Here is a 25,878-nt window from a genome sequence, read left to right as displayed (position 1 = left end):
TGACTGAATTAAATTCTGTTGGGTCTAGGATCCAAATTTTGAAAATTCAATTTTTGGTCTGTCTGTTCCAATATGACTGAACATATTTGTTTCATTAAGTTATTTATTATTTTCATTTTCTTTTGCATTCATTTTAACCTTGCTCTAGTTTTATAGTTAAAATAGTTATATAAAGACAAACCTAATTTTATTTTAATATTAAATATTATTTTATATAGAACGGACCAAACTGATGTATTTTTAGTTTGGACTGATATACACCATAAAGACAGTTGACTGAAATGAACCACAGCGATATGGGTACTTTTAGCTGTTTATCAAACTATAAAAATAGAGTTACTTATCTAGAAAAATACCACCATGCACTGTAACTTGGAAAACAATATTTTTTAATTGTTAGGATGAGTTTTCTGAGATAGTCCAGAAGTACCGGGATTAGAGAAAATTACCTTCAAACTAGAGATAGATAGAGAATCAACAATGATATTTTTACCACTGAAAACCTGCTCAGTTATTGAGCCAATTGTTGTGTACAGCGACAAATAAACCTGCACATCAGAAAATATGGCATGAAAACTGTACAGCACGAAATGGAGAATATTGAAATTTCATGGAAATAAGAATATATTAGTTGTCTTAAACATTTACTTGAAGCTGACTAATGCCAGTTAAACTGGGTCCCTGAGTGTGTAGATTACCTGTAAAAGGGCTGGTCTGTCCTTGCTTACACACTCAAGCAACACTTGCAGGCAAAATTCCTTGAAATCAGCATCAAATCTGCACCCATGTGAATGACATTTTATATATAGAAGCCTCCGGAACAAAAAACAATCGCTTCATAAACATGAAAAATAGCTGCATAGACAAAGTAATATTATTCATTTTCCCATGATAACCACTGTTAAGAGCATAGAAGATCACATCGCATACTTCAGGCACTCAGAAAAAGTTAGAATTAATTCCACATAATATTTCAGATCATTATCATCCAAAAAAAAAAAAAAAGTTGTTATGCTACATAAGCAAATTTAAACCATGACATTCCTGAACCTCAGCAGAGAATACTAGACAATCTAGAGAGAGAGAGAGAGAGAACAAATAAATACTTGCCTGTTATTCCAGGATGGATCACAGCAAAGTTGCGCAAAAACAATTAAGCTAGGATCAGAAGAAAATGTCCTGACCAACTGATCTACAGTATCAGAACTGAGTCCACTGTTCTTACAATTACTTGGATTGGATGCTCTTATAGTTTCCAAACCAAACACCTGGATTGGGAAAGAAAATTCAAAATCTTTTACCAAATCCAAGATAAACCACAGAATTATATCACACAGTGGCAACACATAATAAGAACACAACCTTGTGCATTGCTCGTGACAGTAGCGACTGACACCCAATGGGATCATCTACATATGAACAAGCTCCAACCTTCCGTTTGATATAAAGAACACCAGAATTAAATGGGTCATTCTTGTCTCCACAGCTCCACCAAGGTCGGTCTAAAGAAAAGGGGGATTAGAATAAAGCCGTTGAATTCCATTCATCTAAAATAAATAAATTCATGTAAACAACAGAAATATAGTGAAGGCATCCACTACCTTCTGGAACGAGCTCTATTACTTGAGGCCAGTACCGAGGGCCACAGACCGTAATTCTCTTCAACTGTGAAAAGCATGTTAAGAATCAATAATCCACCAAAAACATCAATTCTCACTACTAAGATAACATGAGACAAAATATTTTGAGTTTAGTGGGCTAATTATGATAGCTGCAATAGAGTAGTCCAACATGCACAAATTTTATGACAACTTTTCTGATACTTGTCCTCAGCTCCCAAGAAATTGATAAATTTACACAAAGCAGCAGAATTTCTCTTAGACTTGTATTATTTAATTATACTCTTACATTCAAATAACAAAAAGTTCAGGAACCATAGAATTCCAAGAACTTTGTTTTCGGGACTTTGAACTTACAATAGCACGTTCCGGTAAAATGCAGGGGGTAACCTCACAAAAACTTGTTTCTGAATAAAGTTCAGTTTCCTCTATGGTAACTTCAACAGGTGCATAAACAGGGAGGCCAGTATCAACATCAACAGTCTGAATCCAGCGAGCCTCATTTGCAAGGACATACAAATGCCTGAATGCCTGGACAACAAACTTTCTTCATGAACAATGAGTTCGCTTTTTCAGATATGATCATCATGCTGTTCCTCATAATTTATTGAAAAAGTTAAACATAGACAGAACAGTGTGAAGGAAACCCAAATAGATTTACCATGGATCAATAAATTCTATAATTCTTTGATATACTTTTTAGTGTAGAGATAAAAAGCATCTCTCTTTGATACGCCTTTTGGTGCAAACTATAACAGACTTAAATGGAAGGATTAAAATATTACCAAATACTATAAAAAATAATAACAAGACTAATGAGATTTCTATACAACAAGATGAATGTTTAGCTTATTCAGGAATCTTATGTGGATAAGGAAGTGGACGAATGATAAAAAAATTCAGCAATTAAAAGGTGTTTTAGGTGGCTAGCGAGATTGAGTTACATAGAATTTTTTTCAGTTTCTTTTGTAACTTAGTCTCCTATCATGGTTCCTACTAGGTTAGGTTTCATTGCCTTATCAGTTTGTATTATATAACTTAAGTGATACAACTTAATTATTTCACAAGGTATCAAAACCATATTGGTCTGTGCTTCAACTGCATTTGCAGGAGGTTGCAAGTGAAGGGACATTTTAGAATATAAATAAAATATATTTAACTTAAACTTTGAGATAAGTATCCATCCAACTCAATTACTTCACAGCTGCTACCGTTACTATTAAATATAATCAAGATTTTCTCTTAGTTATCAAGTTCTGGAATCTCCATTTTCCATTTTTTTTTTGTTAGTTTCTCCCTATTCTATCCATTCTACCCTTGTCTTATAATAGAGTTTCTAAGTCCTAACTCCATTTCTCAATTCATAAGTTACCATCATTACATACTTCCTCATACACAACTGATTTGGTAGCATTCAGATTTACCTGAAGGTGGCAACGATTATCATTTGGTCCAGAAGGCAAGCGCGGGTAAAGTGTAATTAGCAAAGCAGCAATAGAACTGCTGTTTGTCGAAAACGTCCGCATTCCTCCCCCAAGAAACAAGAAACCAATTGCTAAGCTTACCTAAAGTCATAGCAGATACGGCATTCAAAGAGAAAAAAAAAAAAAACTGTGTCATAATTTATTTCTTAGATAAATATATGGTAGCAGTCTAATCAACAAAGCTCCAAATATAACTATTGCTTGTCAAAAATGTCCACATTCAGAAACAAGAAACCAATTCCTAAGCTTTTACCTAAAGTAATAGCAGGTATGCATTCAAAGAAAAAAAGAATTGATTATCCTAACTTATTTCTCAAATAAATACATGCAAGCAGTGTTATCAGCGAAGCGACAACAGGACTGTGGCTTGTTGAAAATATCCGTGTTTCTCCCCCAAGAAGCAAGAAGCCAGTTGCTAAACTTACCTAAAGTCATAGCAGGTATGGCATTCAAAGGAAAAAAAAACTGATCGTCATAGTTTATTTCTCAAATAAATACATGCAAGCAGGCTTTGCTATTTAACAAAGAGAAATACATGCAAACAGGCCAGAATTCGTCTTTGCAAAAAAATAATGAAATAAATCAATTCAAATGATGATAAAACCTGATATTCCCATATCAAGAAAGACTATGAGACAAACTAACACACATACAGATCTCACAGGTTGTTCATTGGTGTTAAAAATCTTTAAATAGTAATACCAATAAGATATCTAAACTTCCACAGAAACTTTCATTTTACTAGCTGATATAAAACCAGAATAATCACTGAGTTCATAATACTCACACCTCTTTCCCAAGTAGGATAATTTTCCAGCCATTCTATGATTTTAAAATCTCAAATTTTTTAACTAGAAGGAAGAAATCAAGATTGACCATAACCAACAAGATAGAGACATTGAACGTCTCAGACTTGGGTGGGAAAAACAGTATAAGGAATTTGGATTGAGAAAGGACCCTTTCTAGCTTGTAGCAAAATGTTAAGATCCCAGAAAAATCAGACAAAAATGTGGCTGGAAGCATGGGTGTATAAAGGAAACAGTGAAATCAGCCGCAGGTGATTAAAAAAAAAAAAAAAAGCAGAGTGCTACCATCTGCAGGGAAGCAAAGCCCAAAACCCCAGGCCCTGAACCAGTCCCTAAACCGGCAAACCTTCTCTTCTCCATGCAGTGAACCGGCCCAACCATTTCAGATTTTCTCTCTCCAGAAAACACATCCCTTGCCCGAACAGGCAGCTTTTCTTCATCATCCGGCAGCGTTTGACAATGCAAATGAAGATTTTCATACCGATTCATTTATAACGGATTGTATCATAAACTCGGATATGTATTTTTAGAATAAAATCTCATATCATCTTCTTTCCCTGTTCTCCTCTCTCTAAAACACACACTCCCTCTAAAACATTCTCTCTTTCTCTCTCTATTCTTTCTCTCTTCAGATCTTTCTCTCTCTAAAAAATATCTCTTTTCTGTCTCTTCTCGAGCTCTCATTTTCTCTCTTCCCGATCTCTCCTTTCTCTAATTTTCTTTTCTCCCCCTACCATTTCTTTATTTCCATATTCTTCGCCCATAATTTTATTTTTTTTTAAATTACCCATATTTCTCAATTTTTACCATAAAGATTACAAATTAATTTCTTTTGCCAAAATTAAGATTCCAGTGAATTACATGTCAAATCTGACTCTTTACAACTTGGTATAAAAGCAAGTTGATTTTAACGAAACTCTTACAAGTTTTGTGGCCATGGTGAAAAATAAGAGTAAAACCACGGTTTTCGAACCTCAAAAGATGGTCACTATGGAGGAAAAAAAGTGTGAGGTGGACCACAAACTTTCAGATTTGAGATCCGAAATGTACGAATCACAACAACAAACCCAAGCATTAATGGACCAGCGACTGGCTACATTTGCCCAACGAGTCTAACTCTTGCAAGGCAAAACACAAATTGGAGAGACAGCCACAAGGATAAGTCCATGCGTCTCTGCTTTAAATATTGATAAAGGAATTTAACCAAATCTTAGAGTAAAAAAAATAAGGGTTGGCAGTTCATACTAGAGGAGTAACCGACTAGGAAGCCCTACCCCAAAAATTGAAATTCCTATCTTTGACGAAAAAACTTAAAACATGGATCAAAAGATGCAACAAGTATTTTCATCTTTTCACATTCCCGAGAAGTAAAGTGAAAACAGGTTCAATATATCTTTGAGATGATGTAGAAACTTGGTACTGAGTTAACAAATGACCTAAATATATTTGAATGAGAAATATTCGAGGTTGAACAGTGTAGAAGGTTTGGAGGATTAACTAGAGTTGACATTATAGAGGAATTTAACAAACTGATTCAGAAAAATACTGTCTACTAATATCAAGAAAAATTGAAGAAATAAGATCCTCGTTATTAACAGAGAACTCTGGATTTTGTGAAAATATTCTATTTCCAGTTTTGTAAATAGTTTGAATGAGGTACTTAGACTGATACTAAGGATGTATAGGCCGCATATCTTGACTAAAGCAATTTAGTTGGCTCTATGGCAAGAACAAGCATTAGATGTCATCTACCGTTATAATAAGCTGAAGCACTTTATGACTTCTTCCAAAAAAAGTGTTCTCATCACTAAAAATTTCTTGAAAATTCAGAATTTTCAAGAACCAGTACCCTTAAGAGGTCCAATCATATGAGGAACAATCTTTGCTACAGATGTGAAGAAAAATACTTTTCAGGGCATCATGTAAAGAAAAAATAGTCATGGCAATGGAGATATGTGAGGGAAAAGAAGGAGAAAGTGAAGAGGATCAACCTCCAGATGACAAGTAGTAGAATAATGCAAAATATCCACAAGGAGTCCTTTGATAGCATAATAAATATATATACATATATAATATATATAATAATATACATATATATATAAGAAATAGAAGTAATATTCTTGAACATGAAATGTTGGACGCTGAATCACAACCTTGAAAACAAGATTGATATCCAAAGGGAGGGAATTGTTAAGATCCCAGAAAAATCAAATGAAAATGTGGCTGGAAGCATGGGTGCACAAAGGAAACAGTGAAATCAACCACATGTGAATAAAAAAAACAGGGAGCAAAGTGCAAACGGAGCCATCTGCAGGGAGGCAAAACCCAAAACCCTAGGCATTGAACCGGTCCATGAACTGGTGAACCGTTTCTTTTCCACATGGTGAACCGGCTGAAGTGTTTCAAATTTTCCCCCTCAAGCTGACGCGTTCCTCACGTGAATAGGTGACTTTTCTTCATCACTCGGCGGCGTTTGATGATGCAAATGAAGATTTTCATACCGATTCATGTATATAAATAATGAATTGTATCACAAACTCAGATATGTAATTTTTGGAATAAAATCTCAAATTATTTCATCTTCTTTCTTTGTTCTCCTCTAATCTAAAACACATACAATCTCTTTAAAACATTCTCTCTCTCTCCAGATCTTTCTCTCTCTAAAAATATCTCTTTTCCCTCTCTTCTGGAATTCTCATTTTCTCTCTCTTCTAGATCTCTCCTTCTCTCTCTAATTTTCATTTCTCCCCCTACTTTTTCTATGTTCCCAGATTCTTGCCCCATAATTTTAATTTTTTTTTCAAAATTACCACTATTTTTCAATTTTTACCATAAAACTTATTATTTCAAAATTGCCCCTACATGTCAAAGCTGGGTCCTGACAGAAAACTTACTGCCATCTGAATGCCATAATTAGCATGCCCATCTGCAGAGTTCCGGCTGCGAAGAAATCTCAATAACCGAAAGATTTGAAGATCTCCAGAGCCAGCCATAACCTATTCTCTCAGAAAATTAGCCACGTAACAACCATGTATAAATAATTGAATTTTATTACACAAAAACCTGTAACTCTTACATACCACAGAAAGGGAAAGAACAACTAGATGAAGGCATATCTCCAATGTGCCACGATCGACATAGGGAGACAGACCTTTAGGAAAGGTATTCCCACATGTAGCAGAAACAGGCTTGATCTGCAGACATTAACAAAACTAATTTACCACTAATGAACAATTTACAGAAGCTATAAGATTCAAATTGCAAGTTTATGAGACCTCATTCAAGAAATAGATAGCATAATCATAAAGTAATTCCCGTGCATTTCCGTCCTTCGTACCGGCAAACTTTAACCCTGCATCATTAAACGTGAAGAGCTTAATGTAAAATTCTCGTGAAGACCAAAAAAAGGTTCAAAAAAGGAAGTGTCGACTTTTAACTTCCAGAATCTAGCTTGGACAAAATCCAAGGGGGTGCCACCCATAATAAAGAAGTGACGAGATCCAACTAGAGGAAGGAAATTACCATAAATGTATTCCATAAAGTTGATTTATCCAAAAAAAAACATGCCCAAACACAACAACAAAATTTTGTTACAAAAAGAATAATCTCTAAAAATATTAACCATATATATGCACGGAAATTACCATGTCAGGTTGCAGAAAGGTTGGAAATAAATAATTAAGCACAAAACTTACTTGGAAAACAGTACAAGGAACCAGTAACCAAAACCACATATTAGAGAATCCTTTTAGCAAAACATCTTTTCCAGCTAAAACAAATAATTAAACTAAGAATCAATAAAAAAACATACCAAGAGAAATACATGCTCCAGTCACAATATTGACATATGCCTGCACAAAAGCTTCTGTATCCATTTCATCAATATCATCTCTGAGACCTTTGACTCCATCTTTGACAATTTCAGGAATCTGGGATTGAACCCAATCTTGAGAAGAGTGGACCCTTAAACAGAAAATCTTAAAAACTCAACTCCTTTGAGTATATGAACAGATAGAAGCTTGATGATCGACTAGTTCCTTTGAATAGACTACCTGCTCCACATTACCAAATTTCGAGCAATGACACGAAGCATTATAAAATCAGGTCTCACGTACTGCAACTCAAAGTAAGTCTGTGGGATAGAAATCCTAGATGCGACCACCTCTGATTCAGTCTGCAATAAACACAAGGGAGAAAACTAAGCAATGATTGTTGGGAAAGGTATACGGGTAAGAAATGCCACAAAACTGACACGATCTTACAGAAGTTTATAAATCAATTTAGTGTGAACTTCCATAAAATATCACCTTTAAGAACATTAACGCTAGAGCAATTATTGCTCCAGGAGCAGTAACATCAATATTGACTGTGGTGCCATCCATCATCTAAAATGCAACAGCAATTTGATTTTATTAGTCAAAAGAAATGTATTCTCTTTATTAATGTGCTTCAGAACAGTGATAAATAAATAGAAAGACCATTTAGTCAAACCTGCCCAGTACCACGGTTGGGTTCATCAGATAGCATCATATGGGGGGATCTTTCCTGCCAGAGTAAAATAAAAGGGGACAGTCAGGAAAACTATAAAGTTTTACAGAAGTGCCATGTGCCATATAGATTAAGATGGTGTAGCTCCTTTGCAAGGGATTTCAACAGACATGCTGCAGATATTTACAGCACTGAGTTGAAATTGAAAGTTCCCATTAGGAGTAAAATGGGTAAATGAAAGTAATATGAAATTAGAGGCATACATTATGAACTTCTTTGCCACCAATATAGTAGAATAATCGACCAACCAAGTTTTCCACGAAACCAAGTGAATCTCCTCCACGGCCTTCAGTTAAAAGAACACGATCAACTAATACCAAACTCAAAATAAAGAAGCACTGGAAGTCACAAAGACATACCCAATGCAACAAGACCTAATGACAATCCCGCAGAAACAGCATAACCCTCTCGCTCAAGTACATTATCACCTCCACTTCTGCGGCCAATTTCACCCTGAAATACAGCATGCACTGTAAATCTATCAAACTATCCTTAAAATTCTTTACCTTTTTTCTGCAACAGAATATGCAGGCGCACGCTCAAATCATTGTGGAACTGTATACAAAGAAATGATATGTATCACCACTGTATAAGGATGTGGCAATCAAACCAAACCCCGAAATGAGTCAAATGATTTTCACCGATAAGCTTTTAACAACACAAACAAGTATCAGAAATAAACAAACATAATATCCTAAAGAATGACTGGGACTTCGAACAACTAAATCATTCATGAATCTACAACAGAAATTGCCAAATAACTCAGCCAACTAGGATTGTAATAATAAGAATCCAATTAAAGAGATGGTACAACAAACTGATAGAGAATATCAACTAGCTTTTCAATGTATACCCATGTACGTGCAAGCATATAACATACATATATATATCCACTGTCATAACGCTCTAAATTATCCCTTGAAACTCCAAGGCAGATTCCAATCGTTGTTCATTTTACCCAATAACCTAAGTTTTAGTTACACAATTTCCTTATGAATTAGGATGATGCTGTATGTACATGCATTTTCCCTAATTAAATGATAATTCTGCATAATTAAAAGCACAACATTTGAACTTTAACAAGATGAAACATAGTACCAAAAGAAATTGCATCGTCGGTGGATGTGCTGATCCTTCAAAAAGAATTCCAACTGACATTAAAGCTGCAGACTGGAAATCAACAAAAGCAATTGCATAATCAAAGTTATTGTTTGGAAAATAAACCAAATAGACAAAATTAGGCAATTACAGCATCTAGGCCTTGGGGGAAGGAACAAAAATAAGAATAAGCAAAACTCTAATAGGTTGTCCTAGTGTTAGTAGAGAACTTCTTCTCCTCAGAAAGCTCGTAATAAAGGTAGTTCATTGTTTGTTGTGCTAAGTTACATCACCTAGTCCCAACTGAGAATCTCTGTATGTTGGGTCTAACAATGAAGAGGGAGGTCAAGTTTCTTTTTGCAGGGCAATCTTAGCCAAATTGTGGATAATTTGGCTTTGAGAGAAAGGCAAGAATGTTTCAAAACTACAATTCACCTTTTATGATTTTGTGGGATAAAATCTGTTTTCTGGCTTCTATTTGGGCTAAGATCAAGGGCTGCTTCAAGGACATTATTTAACAGTTTGCTATAGAGATTGGTTGGCTACTCTTTATACTATTTAGCTAGTCCTTCTCATTTTCCTTTCTTTGGAGCTCTCTGTTTCTTGGAGGATACCTAATCCTCCATATTTGCATCCCCTTTATCTCAATAATATCTCTTCTTTTTCTACCAACAAAAAGGAAAAGATAAACTAAGCAACTCAAGAAGAAAACAAAATTACATCCATTTTACACCAACTTTTGCATGATAATTGACAATTTTAATATCTCTATCATTCATGCTCACCATCCACACCATACTGGTCCATCAAGAAATAATCCAGTGAAAGGAACACAATTTCCCCAAAGAATAAAATTCAAAAAGAAATCAACGAACCATGGCAATCATCCATACCTGCAGAAGGGTTGGTATCTCAAACTCTGGATAAGAAGATGGAAATCGAGCAGGAATATGAAAAAAGAGAGCCTGTTACATAAAAAGTTTAAGTTTTCACCCAAAATAAAAGCACCATTTACATAGAAAAATTATTCTATAACAAAAGGTTTAACTTACTTCGTCAAGCTTATTGTCAGGCCCTTGTATCGCAATAAATAAAGAGCTAACATTTCCCCTCATATGGTTTTTCTTATTTAAGGAGTAGCACAAAATTATTCCTCTCCTTTTCTCTGAAGAATTAAGAAACTCACATTATTTCTGACTTTCCTGTTTATTTATTTGATCGGCCTTATTCCATACAGCATCTTTGCACTCTACCTAGTGTTCAAAGAAGGGTAAAATCATATGAAAAAGTAAACCCAACAAATACAGCACCACAAGAAGGTATCCATGGTTGAAAACATAGAAGTTGTCGACAAAGTAGTGCAGAATCTTTCAACCCCATTCTTCCTTGCTGCCGGTATACTCATGACATTTGGTCTTTGGCCTATGGTTTCTTGGGAAAGGACTGGGTGATAGCTGGTTCAGTTAGGAAGGAGTTATGAACATGGAGCAGAATCAAAATGATAAGAGATTAAGGCTTATCTCTCCAGCTACCTTTTGAGTTATTTGAAAAGAGAGAAATAGAATAGTTTTTAAAAGGAGATAATCTAATTTGACAGATTTGATGATTTATGATTCCAGACCCTGAATTTTTCGTTAAGGGTTCAACCACTTTATACTAGAAAGGACTTGAGGGATCTAACTGATATCCTGATTAATTTGTAAATACTTTTAAATACAGGTTTGAATCCTTTGGTACCCTTGAATATATTTCCATAGTTTTCCATTCAAAAAAGAAAAGCTTAGAAGTTGTTAACAGCACGGAGACCTGCACCTGTAAGCAAAGATAAAGATAGAAAAAAGGTCAAAAACAAGCATATTTCTCTACCTTTGATATTGCTGGTTGCATTGTCCCCCTATAAGAAGCTGCCAGACCAAGCATTAATCCTACAGTTGTGTTTTCATGTTCCTAATAAAAAGCAACAGAAAAGTGGAATAAGGAAATGTGGCTAGCATCCAGGTAAAAAAGCATTTTATTTTTTAAAAAGGAAAATGGAATAAAGAACAGACAAAAGATGCTAAACTTAAGAATCTAGTTTAACAGAATGGAAGGGACAAGCATATAACGTCCATTCATCCTTCTCTCTTTGCTCTTCAGCCAGCACATGATGCCTTATGGAAGAAGAAAATCTTGTAGAGCATAATGCCAATCCAAGAAGTTAAAAGAAAACGAAGCATAAGCTGCAAACACTAATCAATAAAGTATTGTCAAGAAACAACCAGCAGGCTGCAACTTGTACAGTCACGTGCCTAAAATGTTTCATAAAGGTATTATCTATGTCAATACATCATCATGCTGGATTCAGCTTGTGCGTTTACATGGTTATATTAGACATATATACTACATAAATACCTGTATATATATCACACATGCAAGTTTAGGCAAGTAAGAACCATGACTAAGATATTAAATAAGCGAAGTTGAGCAGAATTTTTAATACTAGAGTTTGGTCACTACCAAAAAAAGGATATTCTAGCTTGGCTCAAATTTCGAGTAGAGCCTTACACTTCTACATTTAATTTAGTACTTTAATTACATGAAATAAAAATAAGAATTTCATGCAGATTGAATAAAAAATTTGAATGAAAATACCATTTCAATCCAAGTTAATTTCATATCCAATTTAAGTTAGGCATTTCTTACTCTTTTTTTTTTTACATGTGTGAATGCAAATCTATAGCTGTGGAATTAGAAATAATAAAGAAGTTATTTTAATCATGCATCAAATGTATACATTATAACTAATTTCTACGTATCGAATAACTAGGATAATAATAAAATAATTCTGAACCAAACACAATGTTACAGAATTTAACTTATAAGTATTTGTAAAATTACTTATTTCCTCCGGGATATATCAGTTGTATTCATTTTTCAACCTTCAAAGCAGAACACACATGTAATAACATGTCAAGCACGAGCAGCCGTGGCAGCAAAAGTGACCTAGGTACATAGTAGCATCTAGACTATGTATGTGATGACAAGCTATACTTGCCACCAATCAGCAGCTTGATAAGTGAAGTGTACAAGAAGTGATAGTACACTGTGTAAACCATTAAATATAAATAGAGGTATCTTTAGCAGAGAAGAAAGAGGAGAAAACTAGGGGGCTAGCATCTTAAATATTTAGTAAACTTTATCAACTGGACACATTGAATAACACCCACAAATAAGTTTGATATAGGCACACTCAATCACATACCATTCTAAAACTACAGATGAAGAGTAAATAGTCTGAATAATTACATGTAGAATGAAGTAACTAAATGTAACCAATCAATACAAAGAAAAAAGAGCCATGGAGCACTAAACCTGTGAAAAATATGAATAGATGTCACTAATACTTAAAACACGAAGATATCCATGTAGCCCCAGTGCAAGAAGAAGTCCGGCATGAACAACATTTGGCTCTGCAGGTCTGTTGTATGCTATCCATGTTCTTGACACCTTTCCCTACAAATCAGCAAAGTACCACATCAAATTTTAGACATGCCTCAATAAGAGCATACAATATAGTTATGCTTACGTATAAAGGTGGCACGAAAAAGTAACTGAAAATTGTGACCAAAAAATATGCTTTAATTCAACGATTAAGTAATGCAAGACCAAAAAAATGCAGCAACACTAAAAATATAATTGGGTGCATAAATTTTGGGTCTAGAATACTCAGTTCTTAATATATAAGGACAAACCTGAAGGGGGGCCAGTCTTAGCCCAGCAGCAACGGCATTGTGAAACTCTGGCCAGGATCTTAATTCCTGTATATTCCTTATGTTTGGATCCAGATTAACCTGCAACAAAAAGATATGAAATGATAAAGTATAGAAGGTAAGAAAGAAAAAAAAAACTTGGATAGAATACACAAGGTATACTTAGACAAACAAAGTTATGAACACAACCACAAATGTAAGTTAAAATTACAACATTAGAAAAAGAAATTTTTCACCAAAATTAGCAGTTTCTAATTGAATTCAGATTATAAGAGGCCATCTTAGTATGTTAAAACCATGCAGCAGAACAATAAATTTCAAGAAGAAATATAATACTAGAAACATTTCTTCTAAGCTGTAATATCTTTTTTTTCTTTTACTTGCACATCCCCATTAGCACCCAACTTCCAATAAATCATAGTGCCAAGCTCCTTAGCTATGTACTCAGTCAAAGAATCTGGTAGAGAGTTGTTAGGGTTCTGGGTAGAAGAAAAGAAGAAGGAAGGAAGGAAAGAAAGAGAGGGGAAGAGAGAAGAGAGTAGAGATAGAAAGAAAGAAAACCTGAAAGGTTGCGAATTGGAATTTAGGGTTTTTGCATATGTATTTCCATACCTCATTCTCATTATGTTCCTTCCTTTTTCTACTGATTTTCATCATAGAACAAGACAAAAGACAATAACAGAAAAGTAGAGAAACAAGGCAGTACACCACATCCTAGGATTCGAACTAATTAACCACAATTAACTAAGTAATTTTTTTTAAAATAAAAAAATAGAGTATTATTATATCATAGCACCAAGGGGATGCCATCTATGTGCAAAATAATTTACAAATCAGTTAAGTACGTGAATAAAATCCTCAAACTCTTCAACAGAAAGAATAAGGTGCCCATCACCAAGAAACCCAACACCTTTAGCTATAGATCTCTAACTCTAAACAAATCCGCTTCCTTCTCCTCAAAAGCTTTCTCGTTTCTCTTCTTCCACAAAACCCATAATTTGGTACGAGGAATGAGATTTACATGTTTCCTTCCGTTGCTAATGTCTTTCCAAGCCCATAACTCATCTCTTACCAAGTCGTCCATTGCCCAGTTTATTCCTAAAAATTCATAGACCATAGTCCATATCTGTACATAAACAGAAAGCAAAGCATGATATGATCACAAGATTCTACCTCCCTCTTGCATAAGAAACATCTATTTACCAAAATTTTCCCCCTCCTCATCAGTTTATCTATTGTCAAAATACACTAGTGTCTTGCCTCCCATGCAAAGAAAGCAACTCTGAAAGGAGCATTTACCTTCCAAATTTGCTGGAATGGAAATTTGGTCTGTACCACTTCATTCTCAACTAAGTACTTATAAAATGACTTGATCATGAATAAGTCACTACTCTTGAGATTCCATAATGGCTGACTGTCATTTCCATTAAATCTTACTGTGCAAAGTTTGCTTAGTGAATGCTCACCTTCCAGTCATTTAAGTTTCTCACAATATTTACACTCCATTTACTATTCCTTCCGTTGTCTCTGTATGCCTCATAGACTGTGCTATCCTTGTAGCATGCAATAGTGTAAATCCGAGGGAATTGATCCTTGAGAACTCTCCTTCAAGCCAGCAATTCTTCCAGAAATTAATTATATCCTCGCTGTCTACACTCCACCTGATACATTCTTGAAAAATGTGCTGACTCATGCTTATTTTTCTCCATATCCTCTTACCATGCGATCTTGTTGCCTCTCTAGAAAATCAATCCTTATCTACAGTACTGATTTTGTCTCAATCACTCTCCTCCAAAGGGAAGCATTCTCTTTCATGAATCTCCATAATCATTTGCCTTGTAGTGCCTTATTCATCTCTATAAAGGATTTCAACCCCGAGCCACCAAGAGACAAAGGTTCTTTAACCTCCTTTAAACTCACCAAATGATACTTCCTTCTTTCCCACAGATCGCCCCAAAAGAACCTCTATTGAATAGATTCCAATTTCTTGGCAACCTTAACTTAGATTGTCAGGAAAGACATATAAGTAAATGGGTAGCTTAGCCATCATACTTTTAATAAGTGTCTATCTTCCCACCTTTGATAAAAAAAAAATTTCTTCCAATCTGCCAATCTTCTCTCGAACCTCTCCACCACCGGGTCCCAAATTCTCACCTCATTAAAACTAACAAAATTAAAATAATGAAAATGCAAAGAAAAAAAAGAAAACTCTAAAAACACACATAAAATGAGAAAAAAAAATGTAACAGGACAAGTAAAGAACAACAATCTATTGATGTAGTTTCATATGTACATACTGTTGCATTTTGTTGGGCAGGCAACCGACCTGCTAAAACAAGCTTTGGAACAGTAAAGGCCTACATATAATTCCCATAAATTCTGTTAGAGGAAGAGTCTTTTCTTGAAAAGAGAAAAAGAGAGGTCTATTTCAAATAGGAAATGCCATTAGATAGTTTCCTACAAAAACTAGGCCCACAGGCACTAAAGAGTTAATACCTCTGTTAAAAGTGTATTTATGGTTGCAAGAGTAAATGCACCACGGCCAAAAGGAAGAGCAGTAGTCCTCTGGGCGACACGCCAGAGCTGAGCCTTTGCCAATCAAAGAAGAAGGTGAGGAACTAAAAAAGACAACAAATTGGGGAAAAAATACTCACCATGCAGGACTTAGGAAAAAAGAAAAAAGCATTTGCAATGCTGGGGAAGTAATAGAAAATAGAAGGCATCACGCATAACTTTCACAATTGTTTAAATTTAATGATGCAGGAGACTTGATGATGTTGTGTTAGATGATGATGAATAAACAGATATTGAGACAGACATATTTGAGGCACAGTGCCAGTTGTAGATGGCAGGTTAAGGAATTTTATGCATTTTCAATTAGAACAACCCAGAGTTAACATCATTTTATCCTAGAACCATCTGGAACGTTAGGTGATACAATGGCAAATAACAAACAGGCAGATCCAATAGGTTATTAATTGTAAAAGCGAAGGAAAGAAGTCTGAAGGAGCCATTAAGAAAAACAATAAAGCGAAAATGTGAATCTGTGGAATCTACAAAGATAATTAGATGGAAAACTTTAAGGAATAACATGTAGAGATTAGAATAGAGGACAAAGATATTTTTAGGATCAAATCCAAAAAAGATGCAGTCTTTTGCATTTATCATTTCTACTTGATAATAGATCTTGAACAGTATCTATGCATCAAAAGCAGTACTTAAATATTTCGGAAAAAAAAGTATGTTCATTTTGTTGTTGTTTATAATTAATTCATTCTTAATACTGAACAAATAATTATAACAGCTTAAAATCCTATATCTAAACGATTATCTACAGAGCTTTTCATATCTCTAGGATGAGAAACCTACCTGTTGCTGGTCCTGATCAGAGGCACTAGGGTTAGGAGTTGTTTGAATTGCCACAGGTCTTGCAGAGCAAAGAATGCGCCTAACCTGTCATAAATTGAAGTAGTAAAATAAAACGTAAAATAATTTTTTTTAAATAAGAAGTAAAAACATACTCATTAATTATAAGCACTAAGAGGGTGCCAACCTGTGTATAAAATATATGTACATGTCAATCATACAATCAATAAGGTTGCCTCAATTCTCCATGAAATACAAAGAAGTACCAGTAGCCAAAAAGCCCAAGATTTGATACCATCTAACTTTAACCTTATCAACATCCCCTTTCACTCCTTCAAAATCCCCTCTGTCCCTTTCTTTTCACACCAGCCAAAAAATAGTACGAGAAATAAGTCCTAAATGTTTTTTCCTACCACTAACATTCTTCTATGCCCATAACTCATTCCTAATGTTATCTACCATTACCCAACTGATGCCCAACAGCCCATACGCCATACACCATAGTTTATGCACTAGGAGACACCATAGTAAAATATAATCTCTTCCCACTGTCAACTCTCCACTTGATACATTTCTGAAAACTCTCTCTTCCTACACATAATTTTTTCCATAACCTTGTTCCATGCAGTCTAATTACCCGCCTAGGATACCAAACCCTAATACATTGTGCCATATTTTGCCTCAATAACCCTCTGCCAGAAAATCCCAATTTATTTCATGAACCTCCAACTTCACTTACCCTGCAATCTTGTTTCATCTTTACTACCGATCTCAGCCCCGAACTGCCTGATTCAAAAGTCTTTTTAACACAACCTACGCCACCAAATGGTATCTCTTGTTCTCCTTAGAATCAACCCATAAAAACTTGCACTGAATTGATTCTGATTTCCTTGCAACACTCACGGAAATTGTTAGCAGAGACATAAAATATATAGAAAGTTTGGACAACGTACTTTTGACAAGAGTGAGGCACTTGCCTTTGGATAAAAAGTTTCTCTTCTATCCCGCCAATCTCCTCTCAAACCTAGCTACAATAAGATCCCACATTCTCATGTCTTTATATTTTGCATCCAAAGGCATTCCCAAATACTTAATTGGAAGCTTCACAACCTTGCATCCTAGCACTTCAGTCAATCTCGACGTATTCAACCCATCATCCAATCTCACCAGCTCTAAGGTTAATTTTAAGGCTTTAAACCAGTTGGAAACAAAGTAACACATCTTAGGCCCCATGCTCTTCCACCTTATGTCCAAAAGAACCCCTTAAAAATGCTAAACAACCGCTCAACTTCCTTCGCCCAAAACTCAAATGGAAGTTTGAAAACCCCTCCCATTCTTGCAAACTTGTTTCCCTTCCTTGTCACATCCTTCTCCAACAATTTTTTTTTGAAAAAAAAGTAAAGTAATATTATGCACAAGGTACTAAGGGAGTACCGCCCACATACAAAATAGTTACAAATCTATCAATTGATCAATGACCACACCCATATCATCAACATCTTTAATATTATGGCCTAACAAAATAGCTCCAAAAGTATGTACCTATCTATTCCTAATGATACCAAAGTTAGTATCTACCCCCTCAAAACCTCTAACATTTCTTTCTTTTCAAATTACCTAAAAACTATTAAGTGAAATAAGAAATAGACGTTTCCCATTTTTTATACACAATCCCTCCCAAGCCCAAAGTTCACTACTTACACTACCCGCCATAACCCAATCCACACCAGTCAGCCTCAGCACGGCATACCAAATGTTGTAAGTGACAGGGCAGCCCAATAACAAGTGGAAACAGATCTCTTCATCATCTTTGCATAAGAAGCACCTGTTAATCAGCACATTTCCTTTTTTCTAAGCATATCAATTGTTAAAATCCTCTCTTTAGCCGCTTCCCAAGCAAAAACCGATTATGGGTGGTGCTTTAGATTTCCAAATTCGTGTGAAATGGGCTGAATGGGTCCTGTTGTTCTCTCTCTTAGTAATGAAATCATAGTATGATCTAAAAGAGAAGCCCCTCTTTTTGTCCAACTTCCAAATTCTTTTATCATTATTCTCGGTTATGTTAATATTAGATAAACACAGCAACAACTCCACATACTCCTCAACTTCCCAATCCTGCAAGTTAAGCTTGACTGGAACATTCCACACCCTACCCCCTCCACCAACTTCATAGGCAGCCTTCACACTCATCTCCTTGTTGCTGGCCATAAAGAAAATTCTGGGAAATTTATCTTTAAATTTGAACGCCCCAGCCCATTCATCCACCCAAAATTGAATATCCTCTCCATTACCAACCTGCCAACCCAAACATTTCTCAAAAGAGTTGTTTCCTTCCCTGATTTTCTTCCATAACCCCCTCCCAATTGGTCTGAACTTCCCCCTCCTCCCTCTCCCAATCACCCCATCTCGCTCTTATAACTTGCTTCCACAGCCGCTTCTTCTCAATAGAAAACCTCCAAAGCGACTTTCCTTGGAGAGCAATGTTCAACTCTCTAATGAATCTAATCCCCAGTCCCCCATCTCTAATGGGCCTCTTCACATCATCCCATTTAACCCAGTGGTACTTTCTATCACCCCCATCATCACCCCAAAGAAAATGGCATTGAATCTTCTCAAGTTTATGCCCAATGCTAGCAGGGATGGACAGAATAGAAAGGTAATAGATAGATAGATTTGCAAGGGTACTCTTAATCAAAGTGAGCCTACCCCCTTTAGATAGGAAAGCACTTTTCCACCACACCAACCTCCTCTCAAAAAGATCCACCATGGGATCCCAAGTGTTACCATTTTTATATTTAGCTCCCAACGGGATCCCAAGATACTTGATTGGTAAAGTAGACACCTTGCGCCAGCGTCCTTTCAAACCTCTACTCCCGATTCTCACCAATTCCATCTTTCTCATATTAATCTTAAGCCCCAAAACCATTTGAAAGCATAGTAATATGCATCTCAAATGCAGTAAAGCGTTAACATCAGGTTCACACAAAACCAAAACATCATCAGCAAAGAATAAATGGGAAACTCTCACCTTATAAGCCCCCACCCCTACCGAAATACCCCACACCAACTCAAGTTCCCCCGCCCTATCCATCAACCTACTAAAAGCCTCCATTACGGTAAGGAATTAGAGAAGGGAGATGGGATTCCCTTGCCTAAGCCCTCTTGAAGCTTTAAAGAATGACGAAGCCCCACCATTCACCATAACAGCAAAAGAAGTATTAGTGATGCAACATCTAATCCATTTCCTCCATCTACCCCCAAACCCCAATCTCATTAGCATGTAATCCACAAAATCCCAACAAACCCGGTCATAAGTTTTCTCCATATCAATTTTGCAAATAATTCCTTCTTTATTCTGTCCTACCATATCATCCACCACCTTATTAGCAATCATAACTGCATCAAGAATTTGCCTACCCTCCACGAAAGCATTTTGATTCTCTCCGATCACTTCGCCAAGAACACTAGCCATTCACTTCGCTACAACCTTCGAAATCAACTTATAAATGCTACCCACGAGACTTATAGGTCTGAAATCTTTAATGTCCTTCGCATCAACTATCTTGGGGATAATAACTAAGAAAGTAGTATTGAGGGACTACACAAAAGATCCTGATTTATGAAAATCGTTGAACACAGCCATGACATCCTTTTTAATGACATTCCAAAATACTTGAAAGAACTTCATATTAAATCCATCAGGCCCTGGAGCTTTGTCTCCATTACACCCATCAAGACACCCCCGGTCCTCCTCCTCAGAGAAAGGAATCTCCAGCCCAGCCCTACTCCCTTCACTAAGCTGTTTAAAATGTAATTCATCAAATTTTGGTCTGCTGCTATGATCTTCACTGTAAAGGTTCTGAAAAAACAATCTAGCATTTTCCCTTATAGCTTCATTACCTCTCACAGCCTCCCACTCCACCCAAAGTTCTTCCACATAGTTATTTTTTCTTCTATAATTTGTCATACTATGGAAATATCTTGTATTTCTATCGCCCTTACTCAACCACTTTTTCCTAACTTTTTGTCTTCACGAGATAGCTTCCAAATGCAGATTTTCAGCTAATTCTTTTTTAATATACTCCCTTCTCTCCCTATCTCCCTCCCCTGAGTTTCCCCTCCATTTCTTTTAGATCAAGTAATTCCATTTCCTTTAAATTGTAACTGATTGTCTTCTCCATTTTGTCCACCTCACATCTGTTCCACTCCTTAATCTTATTTTTTAAAACCTTTAATTTATGAGCAAATGAAAACTGGTTGTTCCCTTCACATTTAGTTGCTGCCAAGTAATGGACACCAATTCTTTGAACCCATCCACCCTCAACCACTTATTATCCAACCGAAACGGACCAGACCCCCAACATATATCATTCGGAATTAAGCATATAAGGAAATGGTCTAAAATATCTGTTTAACATTTTCTGGCTTAAACCTGCAAGCTGCATTAACAGATCGTTTGAGATAAAGAACCGGTCAATTCTTGACCATGAAGGCTACTCCCTCGAATTAGACCAAGTCTATCTTCCACCCATTAAAGGAAGATTCACCAGGTTGAGTTTCTCCACCACCTCCCTAAACTCCTCAATTTTAGAAATAGTAGTTCCCTCTCCCAACCTCTCATTAGAATGGAGGACCATGTTGAAATCCCCACCGATGACCCATCTCTCCCCCCATTTGGATTTACAGCATTGCAGATCTTTCCACAACATCTCCCTCTCCTCCTTACTCCCCCACAATATATACCAGAAAACACTCATCCATCACCACCCCCAAAACGTTGCATACTGGATAAAGACACCCTCTCTTTCTCCACCCCCTTACAACTATATTTTTCTCCATCTCACATAATACGAATACCCCCGGCCAATCCAACAGCAGGTAAAAAAAACTCAATTCAACCTTGCATTCTTTCCACAGACTTTTGACAATCTGCCAGTCAATTTCCTCCATTTTAGTCTTTTGTAAACAAACAACATCTGGCCTCCACCTTCTGATGCACCCCTTGATAACCCTTTTTTTCCTCCTATCATTCAGCCCCCTAACATTTCAAGAAATTATCTTCCCTATCATGGATGCTTACATCGTTGCACTAGATCCCCTCTCCCTTCCTTCCACTCTTTTTTCTCTCATAATTTATAGACCACTCCAAGATTTTTAATTCTCTACTCCCTCCTTCCCCCTGTTTCTTTCCTATTTTTTTCCCTTTCTTATTACTCTTCTTTGTTTCAGTAAAGTTTTGTTTCATTTCCTCAAACAACTTTAAAATTTTAAATTCAAAACTATTAATAGTCATGCTGAACATCTTACTAACCTTTGAGAAGTTTCTCTAAACCCAATCAGAGTATTAACTCTCCAAGCTAACATCTTCCTCCACCCGAACTGCTTCGTTCACCGGTCCACACGTGGAATCACGTTCAGCCTTCTCCCAACACATCAATCAGCCTGGCATCCGTCAGTGGAGACCCTTCCCCCCCGGCACATGCTAACGCCAAATTTTATCTCTCCTCTTCCCCCTTCTTGTAATCATCCGTACACATCGAAGTACCTTCCCAGATCGTGACAGCTTTCGTGTTGTCCTTATTCTCGCTGCTCCCACTAGTTGTATCCTCCACGCTCGTCATTAGCACCTCCTCTTCGCGTTCCTCCCGAGCCCTAGCCAAGCCGAGCCCCATGACTTGATTTTCTCGCTTATTCTCTTCATTTAACTCAGAAAATTGTGTCCCATCTGAGGAATTATAATATTTGGACCAGGTTTGGCCCGTTTGGGCTACTAAAATGTTTTAACCCGTTTCTTTCCCATCTTCTTGCTCAGCGCAGGATGGTCGATCCACTTAGCTTTTGGTCCACATGAATCTTTTCCTTCCTTCCCCTTTCGGCCAACGAAAAGAAGTACGCAAATCCCGCCCAATCTCCCACATGTGACCAATCTTCTCTGTATTTTTTAAATTCAAGCTTGTCCGACCCCCCTCTTCCCGACCCGGCAACCTCCTCTATCCTCCCCATTCCATGGAAATCGATGGTTTACAAAGGATTGCAGCAAATATCACCGGTTTCTGCTCTAATCAAAACTCCCACTCCAGTTTGCACCCTGGGCACCTCACAACCATCGTTGAAGCCACATCATGACAAATCTTCTATGATGTTGCCACCCTACTCTTACCCTTAAGCCACTCCGAAGGAATTAGATCGATCATCGCTACCTCATGAAAGGCCTCCATAAGTTGCTACCAATCCTCTGCTTTCTCGCCTTCTGGAACGAAAATTCTATTGATTCTCCCTCTAACCCCTTCCTTACTTTCCAAGAACACCAAAAATTTCCCTCTCTGTTACCACCAAGTGCCATCCATAGCGTTCTCCATTTACAATCGCGACGCCTTCCCCATGCTCCCTCTTCATACTTCCACCTGAACTCTTTGAAACAGTGGAACAGCCAATCCAAATCTTCTCTTTGATAGAAAATGGATTTTCGAAACCCCCTCCTATTTTCGTACACTCTTACCCCTTTTCCTTCTTCTAAAACATCGAATGACTTTTGCTCAACCAATAAATGTCTCCTAAGACCCACGACCATTCTGGCCAGGTCGTCCGCTGCGTGAGGTGGCAGTCACTTTATAAATATATTAAAGAGAGAGAGAGAGAGAGAAAATTTCACATCCTTCTCCTACAATGTCAAAGGATTTATTTTCAATAACTAAAAAGCATTTGCATTAGGCCAGCATATCACCACCTTATCGTCGTTGCTGCTCGTCGAGCTTGCACAACCTCTACCAGTAACTGGTGAGCAAAGGATACGCCCTTTCCTCTACTAGGCCCGAGCCCCCTATTGCCTCACCTTTGGCCGACTGCCTTTGCCTTTGTCTTCACCTTCTCGTATTGATGTCCTGCTAATAGACGTTTGTCTTTGGTCCCATATTCCACTGCTTCAAATATTAAACAGAAGAAGAAATTACTTCTAATGTGCAAAATAACTACATGATTCAACTACCTATTTAACTGATTTCAATCTAGTTAAGTTAAAAACCACATCCTTAACCCACTAGATTAAATCAGAGGTGAGTAGCACAACCACCAAAGCCAAGTCTGGCTAGTACAACTAGGCTGTGCCTACCCTAGGCAAAGTCCCATCAAAGTACGCTGAGCTTGGCCCAGCAAAAGCAACCCAAAAGCCTCTACTGTTTCAACAGGATTAAAAACTTTTACTGTTAAGGAGATCCAATCTTGACATGCTTGTTTAGGTTGGGGAATTGTAAGTATGGCTAATGATAGGGCTTAGTAGGTCTTTGGTAAGCATATTAAATTCCTCAAACCCAAGCAAAGTCCTGCATGTTCAAATGATGACTATTAAATCCCACCAAATGCAATATAAGGATGCCAAAGGATACCCCATTTATTGAAGACTGAACTCCATACCTCCTCCTGGAAAGGAAAAGGGATGAGCACTAAGGTCCTAGAATTATGTACCTAGTAACAGCTGAACTCCTCAATTTTCACAGCAGAAAAATAACAAATTTCCACAGCTGGTCCAAGAAGCTAGACCAGAAGAGCTAATATCAGATCCTAAAGCAATGTAGCCAGTAAGAACTGAATCCTTCAATTTTCATGGCAGAAAAATAACCAATTTCTGCAGGTTTGATCCAAGAAGCTTGACCGGAAGAGCCAATTATAGTTTTTCACCTAATTACAAGACCATCTTTAAACAAAATAAAAAGAAAAAACAACTCAGCTTCTATTTGGCTCCAATTCAACCATATTTTTCCTCTCTGCCCAAGCTATAACAAGCACAAGCAAATTCTGACATCATTTCCCAGAAAGAGGTGTTTGGATATTCAGAAATTTTAATTTTGTAAGCAGCAATTGCCTGCTCCTTGGTTAACCTTTAAAAAAACGAGATTTTCAGAATTGTTGACTTGAAAAAACAGAATGAACGTATCTGAAATCCCACTTTTCTACATGCAAGAAAATGAAGCATTTTGACTACTTATAAGATAACCTTGATAAACATGAAGGACCACAATCAAACCTCATTTAATCGTAAATCTCGACCATATCGCAACTGTGTGCTAGAGTTGAAGATATGCTCCATTCCATCTGTTGTGGAACCATCAGTAGAATCTATATCTTCAAACTTAGTGCTGTCTGATACGATAGTATCCGAAAAGGAAGAAGGAACCATAACAGGATGCATAGGTAGCATGTAAGGGGTAGACATAGAGATTAAATTCAGATTGGTTTGTGTTTCAAATTCTTTAGACTTGCAAGAACGTGTGAAAAATGATAAAGCTAGATCTTCCCGGCCAAGAAGAATGTATGCTGCCCCAGGCCAGTTAGTTGGAGGTGATTCTCGACATTTATCCAATGCCTACAAAGCACAAAAGCCAAATTGTGTAAGGAAAAAGAGAATAATAGACTAAAAGATAGTTGAAGACTATTTCAAGGATGATTGATCATATGTATGAGTAAGAAACTAAAGATGTAGGAATAGAACAGTGTAATTAGTCCGATGAATGACAATTATTTCTTCAAGAGAATACACAAGTTCAAGGAACAAATATATAAAAATCATATCCCTAAATAGATAAAAATCATATCCCTAAAGTAGTATTGCTCCAGCTCTATGTCCTTGTGACTTTCGGGTAAACCCAATAGACAGTTTCAATGCATAAATAACTGTTCTGAAACTTTATATGAACAATTATGCGCTCAAAGTTGCAACTGTAACTCACGTGTCGCAAAGGAAGGGATACACCAAAAGGCAATAAGTCAAGCTGCTGAAGCCCAAATCTTTCCCCAACCATTGCCAAGACAGTCAGTTCCTCATTTGTGCTATATGACCCTGCAGCAATTCTGCAATATACACCAGATGAAAGCTTTTTCCCCACCGGTTTTGCACCACATAATACACTATAAAAGGAGATAATCTTCCGTGCCCAGCTCACAACAGAGTTTCCATCTTTATGAATCAAATCTGGAAGATCACATTTGCTGGCAGAATTACATCCATGTTGCAAGCAGTTGTCAAGCCATCTGAATAAACTAGGAGGTCCTCTCGAGGAGAAAGAATGTGTGCATATTCCAACCACTTGGGAGAGACTGGGGAAATCGCGGATATAATGGTCCAGATAACATTCGTCACCCAAACATTTGGCGAGGTTGCACAAAAGATCCGCTAAAAGTTCCAAGTCCCTGTGCAGAACCACTCAAAAGTGTT

General features: G+C 36.8%; 1 protein-coding gene across 1 annotated transcript in view; it reads right to left on the bottom strand.

Annotated features, from left to right (window-relative positions):
* The window catches only part of EMB2771 (E3 ubiquitin ligase), a 39,813-nt gene that overhangs the window by 5,565 nt on the left and 8,370 nt on the right, over nt 1–25,878 (bottom strand). The window contains exons 11-36 of the mRNA XM_088213421.1: nt 25,394–25,853; nt 24,691–25,029; nt 16,674–16,757; nt 15,801–15,893; nt 15,602–15,661; nt 13,287–13,385; nt 12,907–13,047; nt 11,422–11,502; nt 10,449–10,520; nt 9,556–9,627; nt 8,817–8,910; nt 8,661–8,743; nt 8,401–8,454; nt 8,217–8,294; nt 7,962–8,083; nt 7,721–7,872; nt 7,185–7,261; nt 6,990–7,103; nt 6,804–6,905; nt 3,044–3,184; nt 1,977–2,150; nt 1,602–1,665; nt 1,363–1,502; nt 1,111–1,268; nt 699–777; nt 450–548 (exon numbers count right to left, since the gene is read on the bottom strand). Coding sequence (XP_088069547.1) covers nt 450–548; nt 699–777; nt 1,111–1,268; nt 1,363–1,502; nt 1,602–1,665; nt 1,977–2,150; nt 3,044–3,184; nt 6,804–6,905; nt 6,990–7,103; nt 7,185–7,261; nt 7,721–7,872; nt 7,962–8,083; nt 8,217–8,294; nt 8,401–8,454; nt 8,661–8,743; nt 8,817–8,910; nt 9,556–9,627; nt 10,449–10,520; nt 11,422–11,502; nt 12,907–13,047; nt 13,287–13,385; nt 15,602–15,661; nt 15,801–15,893; nt 16,674–16,757; nt 24,691–25,029; nt 25,394–25,853 — 3,232 coding nt within the window. The remainder of the gene's footprint in view (nt 1–449; nt 549–698; nt 778–1,110; nt 1,269–1,362; nt 1,503–1,601; nt 1,666–1,976; nt 2,151–3,043; nt 3,185–6,803; nt 6,906–6,989; nt 7,104–7,184; nt 7,262–7,720; nt 7,873–7,961; nt 8,084–8,216; nt 8,295–8,400; nt 8,455–8,660; nt 8,744–8,816; nt 8,911–9,555; nt 9,628–10,448; nt 10,521–11,421; nt 11,503–12,906; nt 13,048–13,286; nt 13,386–15,601; nt 15,662–15,800; nt 15,894–16,673; nt 16,758–24,690; nt 25,030–25,393; nt 25,854–25,878) is intronic.

The sequence above is a fragment of the Carica papaya genome, chromosome 2, assembly GCF_054855325.1.
Source record: "Carica papaya isolate Zhongbai chromosome 2, ASM5485532v1, whole genome shotgun sequence".
In the NCBI taxonomy this organism is placed as follows: domain Eukaryota; kingdom Viridiplantae; phylum Streptophyta; class Magnoliopsida; order Brassicales; family Caricaceae; genus Carica; species Carica papaya.
Note: the sequence above shows the minus strand (reverse complement) of the source record. Positions and strands in the feature narration are given on the sequence as shown.